The 20,106-nt window shown below is 37.6% G+C and overlaps 1 protein-coding gene across 1 annotated transcript in view; it reads right to left on the reverse strand.

The window, feature by feature from the left end:
* The window catches only part of LOC127622987 (protein unc-13 homolog C-like), a 163,657-nt gene that overhangs the window by 123,055 nt on the left and 20,496 nt on the right, over positions 1-20,106 (reverse strand). Inside the window, 6 exon segments of the mRNA XM_052097209.1 lie at positions 887-975; positions 978-1,001; positions 4,273-4,442; positions 14,311-14,452; positions 15,779-16,006; positions 19,659-19,878. Of these exon segments, the coding sequence (XP_051953169.1) occupies positions 887-975; positions 978-1,001; positions 4,273-4,442; positions 14,311-14,452; positions 15,779-16,006; positions 19,659-19,878 (873 nt within the window).

The raw sequence follows: 20,106 nt of genomic DNA on the forward strand, positions 1-20,106 counted from the left end.
CGCTTGGTGTGAATGTATATCGTTCCCAATGAGATTACGCAGCTCGAGTTCCTATGAAATGTAGCGTCTCGGTTGCGTTAAACGTAACCCTGGTTCCCTGAGTGGGAACAAGACGCTGCGTAAGCTGGCCATACTCTCTAGCAGCTGCATAGGCTTGTGCCTTCCTGCAGAAAATCGAACCCGATGGCACCAAAGCGAGCGCTTTTATGGAGCCCGTGATATAGCTCCCTAGGGGCGTCGCTTAAGCGCCACCAGCAAATAAATTGGCGTGATTGAACAAGGGCTTCAGACCACTTGACACTCAGGGCATGTGCCAATGCGATTACGCAGCATCTCGTTCCCACTCAAGGAACCAGGGTTACGTTTCACGTAATCAAGACTTTTTCAAAAAATTTGCATACTAGTCGATAAAAGTGTCGGTAAAGAGCATGTTTGAAAGGAAGTATTGCAAAAGTAATTTTGCCAAATTATGAAAAAAGGGTGAAAACATTCCTTTTTAGTGTTTTTATTTATTTTAGGATACAGCAAATGTTTGCTAAGAAATTAGACAACTGAGTCAACTGTTTTATTTCAAAAATGCTTTTTCCATCACCGTCATTTACACCACAGAATTCTATTGAACACAACATAACATTTGAGATGTGTTGGATATCACACTATTGTTGGAATCTACATGACTTTTGAAAAAAAAAAGAAGACAAAATTGACAACTCTCCTGTGGTACCTATGTGGAACCGAAGTTAAAGATTAGATGTTTATGTTACATTTTGGGTTTAAATATGATGAGCAGAAAAATTTCCTGACTGTTTTCTTGAGATTCAGTATTAATATTTGATTTTAGCACTGTTTGCGTTGCCACAGTAAGGACTGTTGATGTCACACTGACCTCGTGTAAACATGTGTACTGCCCGTGTGGTGGAGCCACCTTCTCCTCTCCTTTCATCTCAACGCTGATCTTCAGTCGGATGGCCCCGACACCATTGACTTATCTGTTCTTTTCTCTGCAGGGGAGAACAAAAGCAGGAACAGAGAAATAAGTGAGTGTGTGTGTGTGGGGGGGGGTTAAGAGGACATTAAACATAATTACAAGGGGATTATGCTATAAATGTGATTTATGAGGACATTTCTAGTGTCCCCATAATTCAAATTGCTTTAAAAACATACTAAACAATGTTTATTGTTTATTCAATGAAAATGTCTAAATGCTGTAAGTTTTTTAATAGACGATATACAAAAATATATAAAAACAGAATGAGCGAGAGATATTGAACAGAATTTGAGCTGCAAGGTCTCATCTCTCTGACTCATCAGCTTGCGTTCATGTTCTATTTTGACAAATCTGACCCCAGGTCACACAGTTGCCCAAAGTTGCCTTAAGTCAAAATGTCTTTAATTTTAGTCATGTGCATTGAATTCTGGATACAGGAGCTGTTTTATAGCTAAAATTAAATGTAGGGAGGGATGTCCCAATATAATTCTTTGTTTAGAACGAGTGCAAGTACCAATAATTCATTTTTGGCACTCACTGATACCTATGTCCAATACCTTTTTTTTTTTCTCCATAAAATCCACAGTTTATTTAAATTGCATCATCCAAATGGTGTTTAAATAAATTTTATCAATTAAAATATAAAAATTAATTTTCAACATAATATTGTATTATTTTTTTATCAAATTAAGTGCTTTTATACAAAACTTCACTGCACAATCCAAAATACAACACTGGAGTTATATTTTGTCAAATAAAGTGCTGCATAACAGAGCATCACAGTTGTTAGATACAACTTAATTATAATACAATTACTACTGATTTATTATTATTATTATTATTATTATTATTATTATTAATAGTAATAGTAGTAGTAGTAGTAGTAGTAATGGTACAGTGGAAATAAGATAGCTTAACAGTATATTTCGGTCATATTTTTTCCTATAAATTTACTTTTCATTTTGACTGAACTTTTATTTTGAAATGTTTCTGTTGTTTTGACCAAGTAAGCGCTGATGTTTTGACAGCAGATTTCCACTCTAGAAAAGCCGGTTGCTACGTGACTCAAAGTGATTATTAAACCGCACACAGCTGCTATTTAATTAAATAAGTATGTACTCTGTATATGCCTCATGCTACAATGTGAATTTACATTTACATTTATGCATTTGGCAGACGCTTTTTAAGCGACCTACAGAGCCCTTATTACAGGAACAATCCCCCTGGGGCAACCTGGAGTTAAGTACCTTGCTCAAGGACACAATAGTGGTGGCTGTGGGGATCGAACCAGCGACCTTCTGATTACCAGATTACCAGTTATATGCTTAGACCACTACACCACCACCACTCCGTTCTTGCAGTCTGTTTACTGTCATCTGCTACAATGAGAGTGTGCAATGATCATGATGGTGTTTTCCCTGTATGAGCCAAGGTGGAGCCTTAAAAGGTATGAACATTTGGCATCAGCACAACACTGTCTCCACACATTCTCAAGCACTCACGTGAACTACATGCAAACTATACATATATATGTATCTCATCAAATCGCAGCAGATAAATAATCTCTAGGACATAACATGATCTTAATTTGTGGGCTGAATGTATACATTATGATATTGGTATATGGTAGATGGTAGAATTTTTTGGTATCGGAGCATTTTTACAAGTGCGAGAACCAGTACATGAGTATATGAGTACATGAGTATACCAGTATTGGGACATCCCTACTTAAAATGAAAATTCTCTCATAATTTATTTACCCTCATGCCATCCCAGATGTGTATGACTTTCTTTTTTCAGCAGAACACAAATTAAGATTTTTAAAATAATATCTCAGCTCTGTAGGTGCCTACAATGCAAATGAATGGGTACCAATATTTTGAAGCTCCAAAAGCACATAAAGGCAGCATAAAAGTAATCCATGCAACTCCAGTGGTTTAATCCATGTCTTCTGAAGTGATATGATAGGTGTGGGTGAGAAAAAGATCAATATATAAATATTTTTTTTTACCATAAATCTCCCATTTCACTCTCAAATTCTCCTTCTTTTGTTTTTGGTGATTCACATTTTTTGTGCATATCACCACCTACTGGGCAGGGAGGAGAATTTATAGTAAAAAAGGAAAATTTTGATCTGTTTCTCACCCACACCTATCATTTAGCTTCTGAATATATAGATTATGGATGCTGACTTTATATGCTTTTTGGAGTTTCATTCACTTGCATTGTATGGACTTACAGGGCTGAAATATTCTTCTAAAAATCTTTGTTTGTGTTCTTCAGAAGAAAGTCATACACATCTGGGATGACATAAGAGTAACTCATTTTGGGTGAACTATCCCTTTAATCACCATGAAACGACATTCGTAACCCATTTTCCTTCTGCAAAGTGACCTATTTCTCAGTGAAACTAAATATTCAATGAGAAAATTTTTTTTTAGGGTGGGACTTGATTTTGTCCATTTTGATGAATGATTATCAAAACAAACATTGTTTTTCTTTAGAATTCTATAATATTGCATCACTGATAAATCCTGCACTGTAAGACCAGCAACATTTTTGAAAGTGAATAGTGTCAAGTTTCATGTTGACTTTAAATCAGATGGGATATTCTGCAGATGGTATTAAACATTAAATGCAAAAAATGGCACTTTGTAGATAAGACTCCCCACATGCCAGCTTTATAGCTTTTAGTTGAATGCTCTAATTGATGTCTGGTTAGTGGCTTCAGTAGCCAATCAAGCTTGTATCTAGAGTCTGGATCTTTCTCACATCTCAGCTTCGAGGACAGATGGAGATGGAGTGAGAGAGAGAGAGGGAGGGAGGGAGGAGAGAGAGAGAGAGAGAGAGAGAGAGAGAGAGAGAGAGAGAGAGAGAGAGAGAGAGAGGTTGTGAGAGGTTTAGTTTGGCCCGAGTCACAGCTCTAAAAACCACAAGCTTCTCATCCAAGCCAAGGAAAACAATCTCACAATCCAACACATAAACCATCAACAGAAGCAGCAATGTTTCTCTGTGGAACAATAAAGCCATTTGCCTATGTACAAGACCAAGAAATATATTTTCAACTTATTTTCAACTAATTTGTTAAAAGGTAATTAATAGTTCAGCCATGTATGAAATTAGAAGACTTGTGTTCTGTTCAACCTAGCATTTGAAAGCATTTGTTTGATTAGTCAAACAGGTTTGGAATTACATAAGGGTGACAAAATGATGAAAGATTTTTCTTTTTGGGTGAACTATCCATTTATAGTTGGTGAAGTGAAATGTAAAGGCCCAGAACTTACCAAGATTGTACCAAACGTCCATCTCTCCACTTAGCATCCGCACCTCGATGATGGTTTGTCCCAGGAAGTCATCAGATTCCTTCTTAAAGTGCTGCTTCACTCTAGATTTTATGTCATCATCTTCATCCCATACGCGGACCTTTATACGATCTGTGGCGTTATGGCACTCGCTGCAAAGAGGGAGGAGTGTTAAACACAGATGCTCCTTTGAATAAATAAAAAATAGACACTAATGTGACAATTGTTGACACACAGTAAGAGTATAAAGTTATAAAATGAATGTGGATAGCTTAGATAATTTGGTCTTAGAAGAATTTGATGAGAAATGTTTGCATTCATATAGAGATCTTTGACTTCGATTGAAGATTTTGGCAAATCTGAGCACAATTTGAGACATTGTTGAGATCTCTTCTGAATCTCTAGAAGATTTATCTTACATCTAGGCCCTAATATTGTGCCTTACGCTAAGTAAACCCACATAAACACACACACACACACACATATACTCCAGAAGAGTTGCAAGTTGCTTCTCAACTGCTTTAAATGGTCATTTGCTCCACTGAATCTCCAAACAGGGCACAAAGCCAACTGTGGTCAGTCTACACACACAAACACACACATCTTTATGTCTTTTTCTTCACTGGGGGATTAATTTGAGTGAGACGGGCTGATAGACAGTCACTCCACAGATACAGCCAAAAACACGATCTCACAGCACTACAGACAACAGTACAGCCTCAATACAATTAACATCACACCAACAATATACTGACTGACAAAATGTGAAGGAAAATGATATTATTACAAGAATGGTTAAAGTTATCTGTTACAATCGGCATAAACTGATCTTTGTGAGGGCCATACATCCTAAACACTGCTAGTTTATTTAAAATCTTTTGCCTTTTTTTCATTCAAATAACATGAATTGATGTCTTGTTAAAAATATGTGTGAGTAAAGAAAGTAAGCAAGCAAAAGTTTCAACATTTAATACTTAAAGCTGAAAGATATAATGTTTTAAATGTTAATATTTTTCTTCTTCTTCCAGCTTGTTGTGCAGAGACAACTTTAAGTAAGACATTGGTTTATTCCCCTGAAAGTAAACACTGTTTCTCTTTGGCACTTTCAAAACATTGCTCTGTTTATTTAAGCATCCCGGCACCTAAATTATGAGTTTGGGATCAGGGGCGGAGCCAGGAGTTTTTCACAGGGGTGGCCTGGCAGGGGCCAGCAATCAGTCTGTGGTGGCACTGAAATTTGAGTACAGTACATGTTAAGTCTTGTGCTAAAAAATGACAACTGTGTGTGGGGTGGCCAATGGGGTGGCCAGGCTTCAGTCCATGGTGGCCACGGCCACCCCTATCCACTGTTTGGGATAGGACTACCTGTTTGATCGCCTATGGAAAAACTGAAGCATTTTAGTTTAGTTTTGCTAGTGGCACAGAAAAAGCACTCCTTTAAGTTTTTAAAAGTAAAATGCTGCCTTAGCTTTCGGTATTGACTTAAGATTTTCTCAGATAAGCTAAATATGCAGTTTCTACTTTTTGGAGGTCTAAATGAAATAATAAGTACTTTGCCTTGGAAATTGAAATGAGTCGGCTTTTCAGGCAATACAGTTTGTCCTCATTAATAGTTTAGATCTTTTAAACAAAACCTGAACATTTATCATTGAGTTAGAGAAATCATTTTCCATTTTCTTTGAGGCCAAAAGTATGTTTTGGTTTAAAGCTAATCCAAAAAGTTTGTTAATCTGCTAATGAAACTGACCGTATAGGCGCTACTGAGATGTGCTATTGCCTGTGGTTTTAACAAGAGCTGCTAATGGCAACATAATAAAGGTCAAGGCTGTAGTTTCATCTGTCTTATTTGTTTGCTTTATGGCATGTTCTACTAAAATATTATGACTTCAGGGGAAGAAATAAACATGCCACAACAGAATGCCTCAAGATCAGAGAGATTTATAGCAGCTTTTCCACAGCACTCATAAATAGATTTACTATGAAGAATATTTGATAGATATAATGTGCCATTATGACAGAGAGACATACTATCATCATTCAATATGACAGAAAGAATGAAAGAAAGATATGAACAAAAAAAGAAAAAGAAATTAACAGAGAAATAAAAGACAGAACAAACAAAACAGCAAAAGAAGGAACAAATGTACAAACAAAAAATCGAAAGGAGAAAAGACAAAGAATGTATGAATAAAAGAGCCAAAAAAATAATGAAAGAAAGAAAGATAATGAGGAGGAACAAATGTAAGAGAAAGAAATAACAAATTAACTAAAGAAGAAATTTATGAATAAAAGAATAAACAATCAAATGCACAAAAGAGAGAAAAAAGAAAGAACAAACAAGCAAAAGAATGAACTAATGAAAGAACAAAAAAGAACAAAAGAAAGTATAATAGAATAAACAAAAGAAATAACGAACGAATGGAAAAATCAAACAAAATACTGACAGACAAAAAAGAATAATGAAAGAAACAAAGAAAAGAAAGAAAGAACAAATGAAAAAGAATTAATGAACTAAAGAAGACAAAGAATGAATGAATGAAAGACAAACAAGCAAAAGACAGGAAAGAAAGAAAGAAAGAATGTCCTTGGGCAAGACACTGAACCCCAAGTTGCTCCCAATTGCAGGCTAGCGCCTTGTATGGCAGCTCTGCCGTCATTGGTGTGTGAATGTGTGTGTGAATGGGTGAATGAGTCACAGTGTAAAGCGCTTTGAAAACCACTAAGGTTAAAAAGGCTCTATATAAGTGCAGACCATTTGCCATTTACAAAAACATATGAAAGAACACATTCAAATTGGAGAAGCCAAATAATTAAGTGAGATAAATACAAAAAAAGCTTGCTAGACTCTTGAAGGCTTGGACTGAAGAAGTCATAAATCTCATCCATTCTTCAATTCTGCAAAGTTTAAACAGGTGAGAAGAACTCATTCCATAATAAACATCTTTCCCCGATTCTCTGTAAATCCTTCCAAATCCGCCAATCCTCTCCTGCAAGGCGGCAACCCTGGAGTCTCTCATCACCCTTTAGACTGAGCAATGTGTCACCATGTCCTCTATTCCCCCCGGCTGAAGGAAAACACAGACACTCAAAGCGACAGAGCAATTTCCTGTTTGCAAAGTTTCTCGCGTTCACTCTGTGGTTTCATTTAAGCCTGTCAGTGCTCGAGTCTTTGGGCCTAAATGCTGCTTAAACGCTGTCCGTGGTGCTGAAATCAATGTGAGAAGTCTTGAAGCGGTCATACTCTCTAAAAAGCCCAAATGTCTTTTAACCATGACTTTATAAACTACACATTCCAGTCTCTAGGTCTTTAGTGTCTTCTTGCTTAAAGGAATATTTCACTTAAAATTTCAAATTGACTTTCGTTCACTACCCTCATGTTTCAAACTTGCATGACTTTCTGTTTTGGAACACAAAAAGGAGATATTAAGCAGTCGGTTAGCCCCAGTCCCCATTTCCTATCATTGTTTGAAGAAAGAAGATGCAATGAATATAAATGGTGTCTAACACACAGCCTAATATCTCCAGGTTTGGCATATGCAGGTTTGGAACAATGTAAGGGTTAGTAAATTATAACATGATTTTGACTATTTAGTGAACTATCCCTGTAAGTCAAAGAGTTACTTATTAGGCATTGTTACAACCCAGGCCTTTTTCTCTCTGTTCCATGGTGGCTGAGTGGGACAGTTGCTGGTTGGCTGGGGGAGTAATTGATTTAATTAGGGGTGTGTATAGAAGTTACCCATTTTGCTCATTTTCTTTTCTCTCTCTCTTTGGGGGAAGGATCAACTCTCCAGAGGAGTCACCGGTACAACTCTCTGCTCGAAACTCACCTGCAACTACCAGCTCCATATGATGTTTGTTTTGTTTGAACCCCTTGACGTTTATTTTGCTTATCATGTCAATTTGACTTCATTTACAATGAATCTATTTTTCTAATTGCATTTTGGTGATTGAAACTTTATGTTGCGGTCAGGAACGAGCTGGTCATAAAAGCCTATATAACTACCTGTCACATTTCAGACTTTTCATACTGGGGTAAGTTCAACCACACCCTTCTTTTAACATTCACTTTAGTATATGTACACTGCCAGGCCAAAAAGAAAATTGGATACTCTAATATTTCATTGGACCACCTTTAGCTCTGATTACGGTGCACATTCGCAGTGGCATTGTTTCGAAAACCTTATGCAACGTCACAATATTTATGTCCGTCAAGAGTTGCATAATTTTTTTGCCAAGATCTTGTTTTGATGATGGGAGAGTCGAACCACTCCGTACAGTCTTCTCCAGCACATCCCAAATACTTTAAATGGGGTTAAGGTCAAAACTCTGTGCCAATTCATGTGTCAAAATGATTCCTCATTCTCTCTGAACCACTCTTTCACAATTTGAGCCTAATGAATTTTGGAATTGTCATCCTGGAATATGCCTGTGCCATCATGGAAAAAAAATCCATTGATGGGATAACCTGGTCATTCAGTATATTCAGATAGTCAGCTGACTTCAATTTATTGCTGCATAACATTGCTGAGTTTAGACCTGATCAACTGAAGCAACCCCAGATCATAACACTGCCTCAAGAGGTTTGTACAGTGGGCACTGTGAATGATGGGTGCATTGCTTCATGTGCTTCCTTTCTAACCCTGTGCCCATCACTTTGAAAAAGGGTCAATCTGGACTCATCAGACCACATGACCTTTTTCCACTGATCCACAGTCCAACCGACATGGTTGTTTAAGAAATGAGAAGCTACACACTGCATTAGATAGGGTTAAAAGAATTGTTGCCATCTGACATATATTAATCTCTGCAATAATGATCCAATCATTGGCTCTTAAATATCTGCTTATTTAAATCCAAAGGGCAAATATTTTGGCCTGGCAGTATATGTATGAGTTAAACATTTTACATGTTAATATAATTTTAGTGTGATTAAAATTGCTTGGTCACCTCATTTGTGTAAAGTTATATGCAATATAACAACTTTGTTGTCATGACAACAAAATCCCAGTGTTGGGTATAACTGTACACAGATAAAGTCAGAAAGTGATCTTTACCACTGAGCTACCCAGGCCCCCAGAGGTGGGTAGTAGCACACTATATTTACTCCATTACATTTACTTGAGTATCTTTAAAAAAAAAATACTTTTAGAGTAGGTTTAAAAATGGGTACTTCTTACTCTCACTCAAGTAAATTTCTAATAATTTTTTTTTTACATTTACTTCTTCACAATGGTCGGCATGCCTGTCGTTACATTAATGGGTTTACTTTTAATGAATGCATAATTTATTGAGTGATTATTGAGTGGGACTTTTACGAGAGCGGATGTTCACACAGAGGGGCGCTGCTGTCACAGACTGTAACTCAACTCATCAGTGCTACAGCATCAAACTCTTCAACGTAAAACACTTTCTTTGCTCTGCACAGTGAAAAAAATAATAGTTTTGTCATGCATTCCTTTCATTTAACACCAAGACAAGCTGATATTTCAAGATTAAGATCAAGATTAAGACAGCTCCAACTTAAGGGAGCACGCTGAGGTAAGTTTTGGCTCTAATGCTCACACAGGCTTTTCTGTGTGAATGTGATGGTAATTTTCAGGGTGATTCAGTAACTGGGCTCTTATGACATCAGTTTTTAAGTGTACATTTTTAAAGCAGTGTAGCAATATATCAGTGCACTTTGTCCCGCATGTCATGAGCTGCATTTACGCATTTACCACACACCCTCGTGGGGGTACTTGAAACTATTGCAGCTACTTCAGGCGGATTAACTATAAATCCATGTATACATCTAATTTAAGTGTAAATAAATGCCTTGGCTCTGCGGTTCACGTTTCTGCATGTGCACAGCAGGGCGTGTGCGTGAGAGGTGTGCGGGCACGAGGCGATCGTAGGCATCGTTCACTATTTCCTATATAGTGAATGTCAGTTAGTGCACTATATATCAGCAGTGAGTGAATGAATTGGGTGGGTGAATTCGGATACTGATGTATACACAAAGCATCAGATCTCTTGGGCTGTAACAGAAACAACATCACATATGAACTTTTAAAATACTTGGGCCTTACTTGTTTTTTTTATTATTAAATAATATATTAATACCATAAATCTTCATTCTGTTTGTCATTTTTACTATATACTGTGTGTTAAATTTGATCAATAAAGAGTACATTTTAAAATGTATCTGTATGTTTTGCCTCTCTATATGCTATTATGTTACTTAAACATAATAATGTAAACTACCCCTTTAAAGTGATAGCTCAGTCATAATTAATATTCTGTCATTATTTCCCTACCCTCATGTTGTTCCAAACCAGTGTGATGCTTTGCCTTATGTGGAACACAAAATATGTTAGACAGAATGTTAGGGACTGACACTCTTGGTCACCATTCACTTTCAAAATATGGAGGAAAAAAATCACATATTAAATAGTGACTCATTAAATGATAATGAAATAGTTTTTAATTAAATAGTGAAAAACATTCTGTCTAATATCTACTTCGTGTTGCATGGAAAAAAGTAAGTCATGCAGGTTTGTAAAAACATCATGGTGAATGATGACAGAAATTCCATTAATAGTAATAATAATAATTCTGTAATAAATGTTTTATGTTTATTATGTAATGAATATAAGGGAGTAAATGTCTATTATGTCATTTGTTAAAGTAACAAGTTACTCACTACTTGAGTACTCTTTTAATTGGATACTTTCTTACTCTTCCTCAAGTAATTATTTATGTTAGTACTTTTACTTCTACTTAAGTAATTATTTAAAGTTATTGTACTTTTACTTCAGTACAGTTTATGGCTACTCTACCCACCTCTGTAAGCCCCCTGCCAAACCCTGTTTTCTAAATAGCCTTAATGTAAGTCTTTCTCATTCCATTGGCATGCTAATTGGATGATAGCTCCTCTGGGACTGTCAGTGATTGGTGGAGAGAGCTGTGGAGGAGGGAAGTAATTTCTTGTTGAAGCCCTAATACCATGAAGATTTTGATGAATGCGTCCCCTATAGCTTTTTGGGACAGTCGGATTTACACATATCACTGTATGATTCGCTACGCAAGCAACAGCTGGTCAACTAGTCTGTAAGAGCACAGCATAACTTCCTCTTCAAATGTATGACATCAATCTGGGAAGTAAAGCATGCATTACACTACTGGGATTTACAGTATGACGCCACGCTCTGAGCAGCCATCAACACCCATTAACAGTGTCATATTTGAGAGTGGTTTGGGTGCAGTAACCATGGAACACCCCTAATGGAACGCAGTTAGTTGTGTTTGCTAAGGCAAACATCACTACTGCTGTTGCTCTTACTTAGGGTCAGTGACCCGAACAAACTTCTAATGCAAAGAATCTGAATGTGTTATGTAGCTCAGCCCACACCATTTGTGCTATGCACATGAATGATAGCTCACATTGCAGGACTCGTTTAGGAGAGGTGTTCTGTTACTCTTCTGAGCAACTATTTTTAGCATTTTAACATTTTGGACAGAAAAACGGAAGAAAAAATAATAAGAATAAATAAAAACGGAGGGACCCGTGATATATCTAGAGATCAGAAAGCCTTTTGACTTGGGCCACTATGCAACCACCTAGCAACACCTTAACAACCACTCAGCATAGCATCGCCCTGGCAACCAGCAGAAAATGTGAAACTCTAGTCTACAATACTTTCCGCAAAGATGGTTTAGAATATGTGACCTATATAGCCGTTGCTTGAAAACAGTAAGAGTGTATGAAAGAGATTTCTGTGGCTATATGTCAAGAGCCCCTCCTCCACAGGCAAAGGTTGCCATTTCTATCAGGGATTAAGATCGCAAACTCGTGCTGAAATGTCAAATTAAAGTGGGCGATGAGGATTATGGGTTGTATAAGATGTTCTGCTACAAGCTGTAACTCTAATCACTCTCTCTAATAATCCAGCTATACTTCCACGCAGCAACAAACACTTCCACATCCACACATTTAAAGTTGAAAAGCAGATCGTTCCTGTATTGATATCTGCCGACAGGATTCAGTGGTTTGATATTCAATGCACCAGCGGTGTTTATCTCTGATGTAAAACATGCTGGTTGTTCTCTCAGGCCACATTTAGTGGCCATTCAAACGTTGTTTAATCCGTGTGTCAATTTTCAATTGATTTTCTATGTAAACATGTGCTAGATGGATGACTTCAACCAGGTTTAATGATAATTTTACTAGAAGGCAAAATAGTAAGAAATCGTACGTGTTGAACCTCATGCAAAAACGTCCAACTCTTATTTGTGTAATGGTAGCCAGTTGGTAGGTAGGTGTGCAGTCTCTCCTGGCCTCAAGAGGTGCATTAGGGGCTATATCCTTTAGCCTCCTCATTAGTATGCCTGCCTCCCATGCTGGAGACGCTGGTTCAAATCCTGCTCAGAGTGGGTCGAGAAGGACCCGTTACATTTGCTTAGAAAAAAATAAACCAATGGTAAATGGTCTGCACTTATATAGCACCTTTTTCACCTTAACGGTATTCAAAGCGCTTTACACTGTGACTCATTCACCCATTCACACACACATTCACACACCAAAGGTGGCAGAGCTGCCATGCAAGGCACTAGCCTGCCATTGGGAGCAACTTGGGGTCAGTGTCTTGCCCAAGGACACTTCAGCATGTGGAGTCGTGTGGGCCGGGAATCGAACCACCAATCCTGCGATTAGTGGACGACCCGCTCTACAAACTGAGCCACAGATAACTGTTAACCCAAACCTAAACCAAACAATAAAGTCTAATCCATTACCGAAACCTAAAAACGACTAATAGGAAAATGTATTTTGTTTCCCACATAAAAAATAAAATTTTAGGGTTTGGAACGAGACAAGGAAAGCATATATGTTTGGTTGGTCAAAAAGTTTAACCTTTTAGTATTAGCCAAGCCTTACGATATCTTACAATTTTGCCATTGCATATGAATTATTCACAGTCATGTCCCACTGTTTTTTCAGCATCTTGCGCTGGAGTGGCAATTCTTTTAGACAACATAGCAGGTTAAAAAGAATGGCAACATTAAAAAAAATGCACCATAAGATACCCTGCTTTCAGTTCTACTGTTGCGCTGTGTCTAGCTTCTTTTTTTTTTTTTTTTTTTGGCATGAGGATACATTTGGTCACTGCCAACCAATTGAAAAACACATACATGAAAAACACATACATGATTGGATTTTTTTGCTGATCTGGTATGGATGGGCACCTTTCTAATGTGGTCTTAAAACTGACATGTTTCTGTTATCTGGTCTCATCTACATTCAAACAAACTGATTCTTCTCATTTGGCGAATGACTGCATTCAGATGATTATATTTTTCAGTGGTAGGAACATCTTTCAAATGTAATATTCAAAATGTAGCAAACATTTTTGGAAAAATGTGATGTAAGATACTGTAAGATTTAAGTAATTTCTGTGTGGTAAAATTGGCCAAATGTTGGTAGGGAAATTTCAGATTTTCTCAAAGTTGATAGGGACATGTCTCTATCATCCCTACCTAAATCTACACCTGGTGGTCTAAAGTGGCCACGACATAGCAAAACCAACTGGACTACAAATTATTTTTATTATGCCTCATTTACAATTCATACAGCCTTTTCAAACAGACCGAAAAGCCCCTTTGAGTATCAACAAGAAAAGCCACAGTTTCATACTCGTAATGGAGAGGCTCAACAGAAAGTGTAAAATTAATGAAAGGCAGCTTTAAATAATTCATAAGTCATTCAAAAATCTGTTTGAGATTGAATGGCAGAAATGTTATGAAATAGAAACAATAGCTATGCTCTCAGCGGTTATCCTGGTTTTATTTTTCAATCCTTTACAGCATTGGAACATCCAATAATCCCAGTTGAAACTATTCACCCTCGATCATAGCTCAAGAGCCTATATTACTGTATAATATACTGTATATGTCCGTTACCTTTGACATAATGTTAAATACTATAGTTCAAAACATCAAACATACATAAACAGAAAACATATTTGCTTCTATGACACTCACAAGAAGAACTTTTCGTCCCAGACGGGGTTGAGATTGCCAAAAACAGTTTTGGTCCTGCGTTTAGTCTTTCCAACTTGCACTGTGACATAAGGGTCACTGGAGCCCGTCTTGTCCTTAGCTTGTAAACCTTGAGCACACAACACTAGAGAAAGAAAAGAAAAAAGAGTCAACATGAAGCAATTTGCGTATTCATGAGGTAAGCAAAACAAACTCAATGCTTCGAAGTGCCCCTGAACATTTGTACAAGAGATAAAATGCTATTGTCTGAAGAATTGGGCATTTATAAAGCTGTTTTAATACACAAAGCAATAAAAAAGGGCATCAGTCATGTTCTGTGTGTGTGTGTGTGTGTGTGTGTGTGTGTGTGTGTGTGTGTGTGTGTGTGTGTGTGTGTGTGTGTGTGTGTGAGCGTGTATTTATCACTTTGTGGGGACCAAATGTCCCCATAAAGATAGTAAAACCCGAAATGTTTGAACTTGTGGGGACAGTTTGTCGGTCCCCATGAGGAAAACAGCTTATAAATCATACTAAATGATGTTTTTTGAAAATGTAAAAATGCAGAAAGTTTTCTGTGAGGGTTAGGTTTAGGGGTAGGGTTAGGTTTAGGGGATAGAATATAAAGTTTGTACAGTATAAAAACCATTATGTCTATGGAAAGTCCCCATAAAACATGGAAACACAACATGTGTGTGTGTGTGTGTGTGTGTGTGAATGCATGGGACCCTAACTAACTAAAATTTAAATTTGAAAGAGACAAACGTACAATAATACAACATAAAAGTGTGTGTAGCCTGATTGTGGCACAACAGTCAGTCAATGGGGATGCCAGCAGTGTCCCCATTCATCACAGAGCCAATAGTAGTTCACAGGAAGCTCTCACCTCATTAAATATGAATGAGCAGGGTTCTAAATTATTCAAGGAACATATTTCCTTGGGGTTGGAGACAGACAGAGTTTGGTGCAATGTCAAAGGGCTGCTTGAAAAGGCTAATCAAATCCAAAATGTTTAGCCACCAAACAGACGATTTTGAAAACATTGCGTTTTGCACATTCCTAGTAAATGAACAGGAAAGGTACTTTATGACTCATTGAGACTGACAGAACTGCCTATGTTTCTCTCCAGAGCAGATGGTTGCTGTCGTCTGCCAATTCTAGCTGCCAGGAAACCAAAAAAAACCTCGGACGATTTCCCCCCATAAAACTAAGCAGCATTTCCATGTAAGGTATGTTCCAGCCATATAGTTGCAAAGAGCAGACAAAATCCATAGGTATTTCTCCCTTAGGGGTGCTGATAGAGTAGGACTGTACCTCAAAAAACAATTTCCTTAATCAGTATTTTTACCTTGTTTTTCAATAAATACATCTAAACATCCTCAAAACAAGGTACATTTACTTGAAAAACAAATTGAGATATTAGATCCATTTTTTTCAGATAAATTGTACTTTTCATAGATGTTTTGCTGCTCACCTGTGATGGTAATCTTGGCAGACCATTTGGATATCCCCTCCAACACGGCCTGTTTGGCTGTTTTCAGATGGGTGGTGAAATCTTCCTTCGAGAGCTGAAACATCTCCTGGATCAACTCAAACACCTCAGGTCGGTTCTTTTCTCTGATCTTCATCCGTTCCTTCATTGCCATAATGATGCTTTGGGTTTTGTCCTCTGCTCCGTGTTTTGAGCTCTTCTCCACCGCACCTGTGGGGGGCGATGTGCTTAACGTTACACTGCACGGGAAATTGTGTTCCTAATTAATCATCGGTGATACGATCAAGGCTACATCCTAATTTGCATACTATGATTCCTAAATAATATACAAGGTTAGGATCAAGGCTCCCAAAATAATACTGTGATGGAAATAGTATGTTAAAGGTGCCCGGTTGGCATACTGTTTTCAGCTAATTTTGAATGAGTGCAGAGCAAAAACTGTATTTTTTCATTCCAGTTCAGAAGTTCTGCAGCCTCCTCTTCAAATGGTAACCGGTTAGAACAAAATTAGAGACTGGCTAATAGCGTACTTTTTAAAATGACAGTACTCTGTGCTAAGAGGTGGGTGAAATACCAACTGTATTTTTGCCAGATCTCAAAAGAGAAACAAGCAATCTGGTCTGGAAAAACAAGCCCAAAATAAGCCACTTATCTCACCAAAACAAGCGGAAATAAGCAATTACATTTTTTCACGTGTGGTGGATTTATCAGCATAGAAATCATAACAGTTCAGTATAATTATCATTACAGATCTACTTCTCAGTCAAAACCTGTCAGCATCAAATCTGTAATGCATCATATCTAACAGTAATTCATTGAAGGTTTAGAAACAACTGAGAAATGTACTGTTTGAAAGCATCTAAAACATAAACATTTGTATATATTTACAGCTTTAGAAATGTAAAATATTGACCATTACACATATATTTGAATACCCGATTTAAATTTTTTTGTAGATATTTTAGACCCTATCCCAACCTCTAAACATAACCACATTTCAGCAATATAAAAGCAACTTAAAAACAAGTAGATTCATGTGCAGTAGCAATAATGTTTTATTTAATATATTCATTTATATATATTTTACAGCCACTAATCCCACACCTACTACTAAACATAACCATAACCATTTAGTTAGCATATAAAACACGTAACAGGCAGATACATTTAATCACAATTTTCTTTTCAGAAAAATGGCAAAATTCTGTACAAAAGTAAACATATGGCGATGTGCTCTCTGACGTCATCCAGTAGCATTGTGTGAGGTGGAGAGTAGAATTTAAATTATTATTCGCTGTAAATCTTCTACTGATGCACTCCAGAACTGTGCTACAGCATGTCTCAAATGGTCACGAGACACTTGAGAGCCAATCAGCATTCGACATCACTGCCGTAAAATCGCTGGTCGTTACGCTTGAAGGTGCGTACACACTGCCAGCGACTTTGTTGCTGCAGGTCGCCAGTGTAAAGTAGTTCCCACTACTTGTTGCCTAGTAACGTTTATAAATGACATTCACGGATGCCATTCCATTGCTGTTGAGAGCGAATCGCTTTTCTTGCCACTAAAAACAAACATATTGGAGGGAAAAGACTAAATATTAATGGAATCAGTACATAAAATGCTTTATATCAAAGATGAATGAGAAACAAGGCGTGCTGTTTGCCAGAGCGGCTGTTTATCTGCGGCGAAAATGCCGGTCTGTCTGGGTCCATAAAATCCCTGCGATCTCAGTTACACCTTTCCACGCAGTATTTTTCTTAACAATGTCCTTGTACGTGGGAAGAGACATATCATAGAGCACTGGAAAATTTCAAACAGCAAGAATTAGCCTTTCATCCATCTTTCCACTACTGCAGGAGCTGAGAGAGAGAGAGAGAGAGAGAGAGAGAAGGATCACGTGAGCTCTCCCGTCTTCTCTCCTATTGGCTGTCGCTTCCGTAAGTCGCTCTTCATTTGAATAAAGTTGAACTTGTCTCAACTTTATCGCGTCGCTGGACACGCCCACATCTAGTCGCCAACGGTCGCGACAGCTCGTGACGCCGGAAGTCGCTGTGCTCTCATTGAAAATGAATGGTATGGAGTCGCTGTCGCGCGCGATGTCGCTGGCAGTGTGTACGCACCTTAAGGCGGCAATTTTTCTTATTTTGAAAATGAAACCAATCAACGCAGGTTGAGTGTTACTAGTACTGCCGCGCCCTACACGCATACTACGCGGTCTGCGTAGGGCACCAACTCTTTAGGGGGCACCATCTTACCCTAGGAGGGCACCAGAAAGTCCACCGTCTGCCCTTACTCGCTCGTACGATAATCAAAAAGCAGTTGCGGAACACAGAAGATCGCTTCACGCGGCAGTGACACCGTGCGCATGAATCTGCAGTGGATGGAGATGGAAATCGTTGATTAAAAGGCTTGAATTTGGGTCAGTTCTTCACAGAAAGCAGTCTGAAGGTTTGTATTATAGCTATTATAACAAAGGTGTGGATTAATTTTTATTGTTGTTTTATGGTGCTTTTTGTGGTTTATTTACATTTTGGGCATATTATGAAAACTCCCATGGCAAACAAAAATAAAATTAAATGCTTAATATTGATTAAATGATTACAGAATTTTTATTTATTTTAACATTTTAAAGTTAAGTCTTGGTTAAAGTGATATAATCCTTTAAAACTCTGTATAGGGCTGCAGAAATCACACAGAACTGAATGAAATTGTTAAAATGTCATATTATAATGTTAACTGTGTTAAATAAATGTGATGGCATTTAACTAATCTCATTGATTATAAATTAAATGTAATTAACTGATTAATTCTATGAATTATTGCATATTAATCAATTCATACAGTACACCTAAACATTTGTATGTTTCTAAAGGTGTTGATACGTAAAATGATGACGTTTAGATGCAATACATCAATATTGTTAATTTCCGTGTGTCTAGGCAAATGTAAAAGAATGTACATTTGCTTGAACCAAATTTACATAAGAATACATACAAATTCACATGAGATCACATTGGTAATTCATAGCAAGCCATATAAACCAAACAACACACTTGGACAGACTCAATGGTAAACACACACACAAGCACACGCACACACACACACACACAAGCATGCGCACACACACACACACACGCTTTAAGTATAAGTATGACGGCTCATTTAATAAATCTCCCTCTCTACACAGGTCCATTTGTGCATTTGGCAGGCAGCCATATTTGTGAGGTTTACTAGAGAACTCCAGAGGACCAATAACATAGTACATCTCACCCACAGTCCTTTATTGCAGTCTGACTTTACCACTCGAGAGAGAGCAGTGTGCTGCACGTTTGAGTCTTTTAATGCTGAAGTTTTTTTTTTTCTGTTAGCAGACTGAACTATAATGTGCAGAACTTTGTAAAATTCAGAGACAAAGCTACAAACAGCTGCCAAACACTTCATCAAAGCTGAAAGCTGTCAGGCGGCATGACAGACAGACAATACTTTTTTATGAATCTTTAAGATTGCATTCATTTTCATGCTTTGATAGTGACTAAACAGACTTTCCATTGTCTAGTGACTTTCAATCAACAGTTGTCGAGGGGATTATTTATTTTTTTTAAGAATTTCTAATTGGCTAAAAAGAATGATTCTGTTTTATTACAGTTTATGAAATCTTTTCAGAGACATGTGGTTTCTCAGAACACCTATTTCAGATGTATCTCTCAAGTTGTAAGGATATATTTTGCATGCAATACAGTGTCCAAATTCTTTTTTGGGGCAAAGTATAGAATCAGTTAGGTAAGGTGAAGTGATAAGGTGAAGGGGGAAGATTTATGCAAACAAACAAAACAATTAGACGTGACTGAATAATAGACTCACGTTGAAGACAGTCTGCATTCAGAAGGTCTTGGCATTTCTCGTGGCATTTCACCCCGCATTCCGTGCAGCGCATGCCCTGGCGGGCGATGCCCCACAGCAGCCCTTCACACTCGTGACAGTAGGTGGGTGCTGTTGCCGTCCAAACTTCAAAATTATGAGGTGTCGTGGAGGAGATGGGATAGATCAATGCCTGCAAGGTCTTTCTCAGCACATGCAGTTTCTGCGAGATAAAGAGAATACAGAGAGAGAGTTTAGAGGGGAGTTTGGTAGATGTAGCAAGACTAGGGCTGGATATTAAACAGATTCGATATCGATTCATTCGGGTTTATTTCAGTTATAATGTCCCTTTTGCTTACATATAAAATAAATGATCTCCCAGCTAATGCTGTTAATTATATGGGGGCTTTTAACTAAGTATATTAGGAAAATATTAATTGTACTAATTCTA

Source organism: Xyrauchen texanus, chromosome 29 (genome assembly GCF_025860055.1).
Source record: "Xyrauchen texanus isolate HMW12.3.18 chromosome 29, RBS_HiC_50CHRs, whole genome shotgun sequence".
Lineage (NCBI taxonomy): Eukaryota > Metazoa > Chordata > Actinopteri > Cypriniformes > Catostomidae > Xyrauchen > Xyrauchen texanus.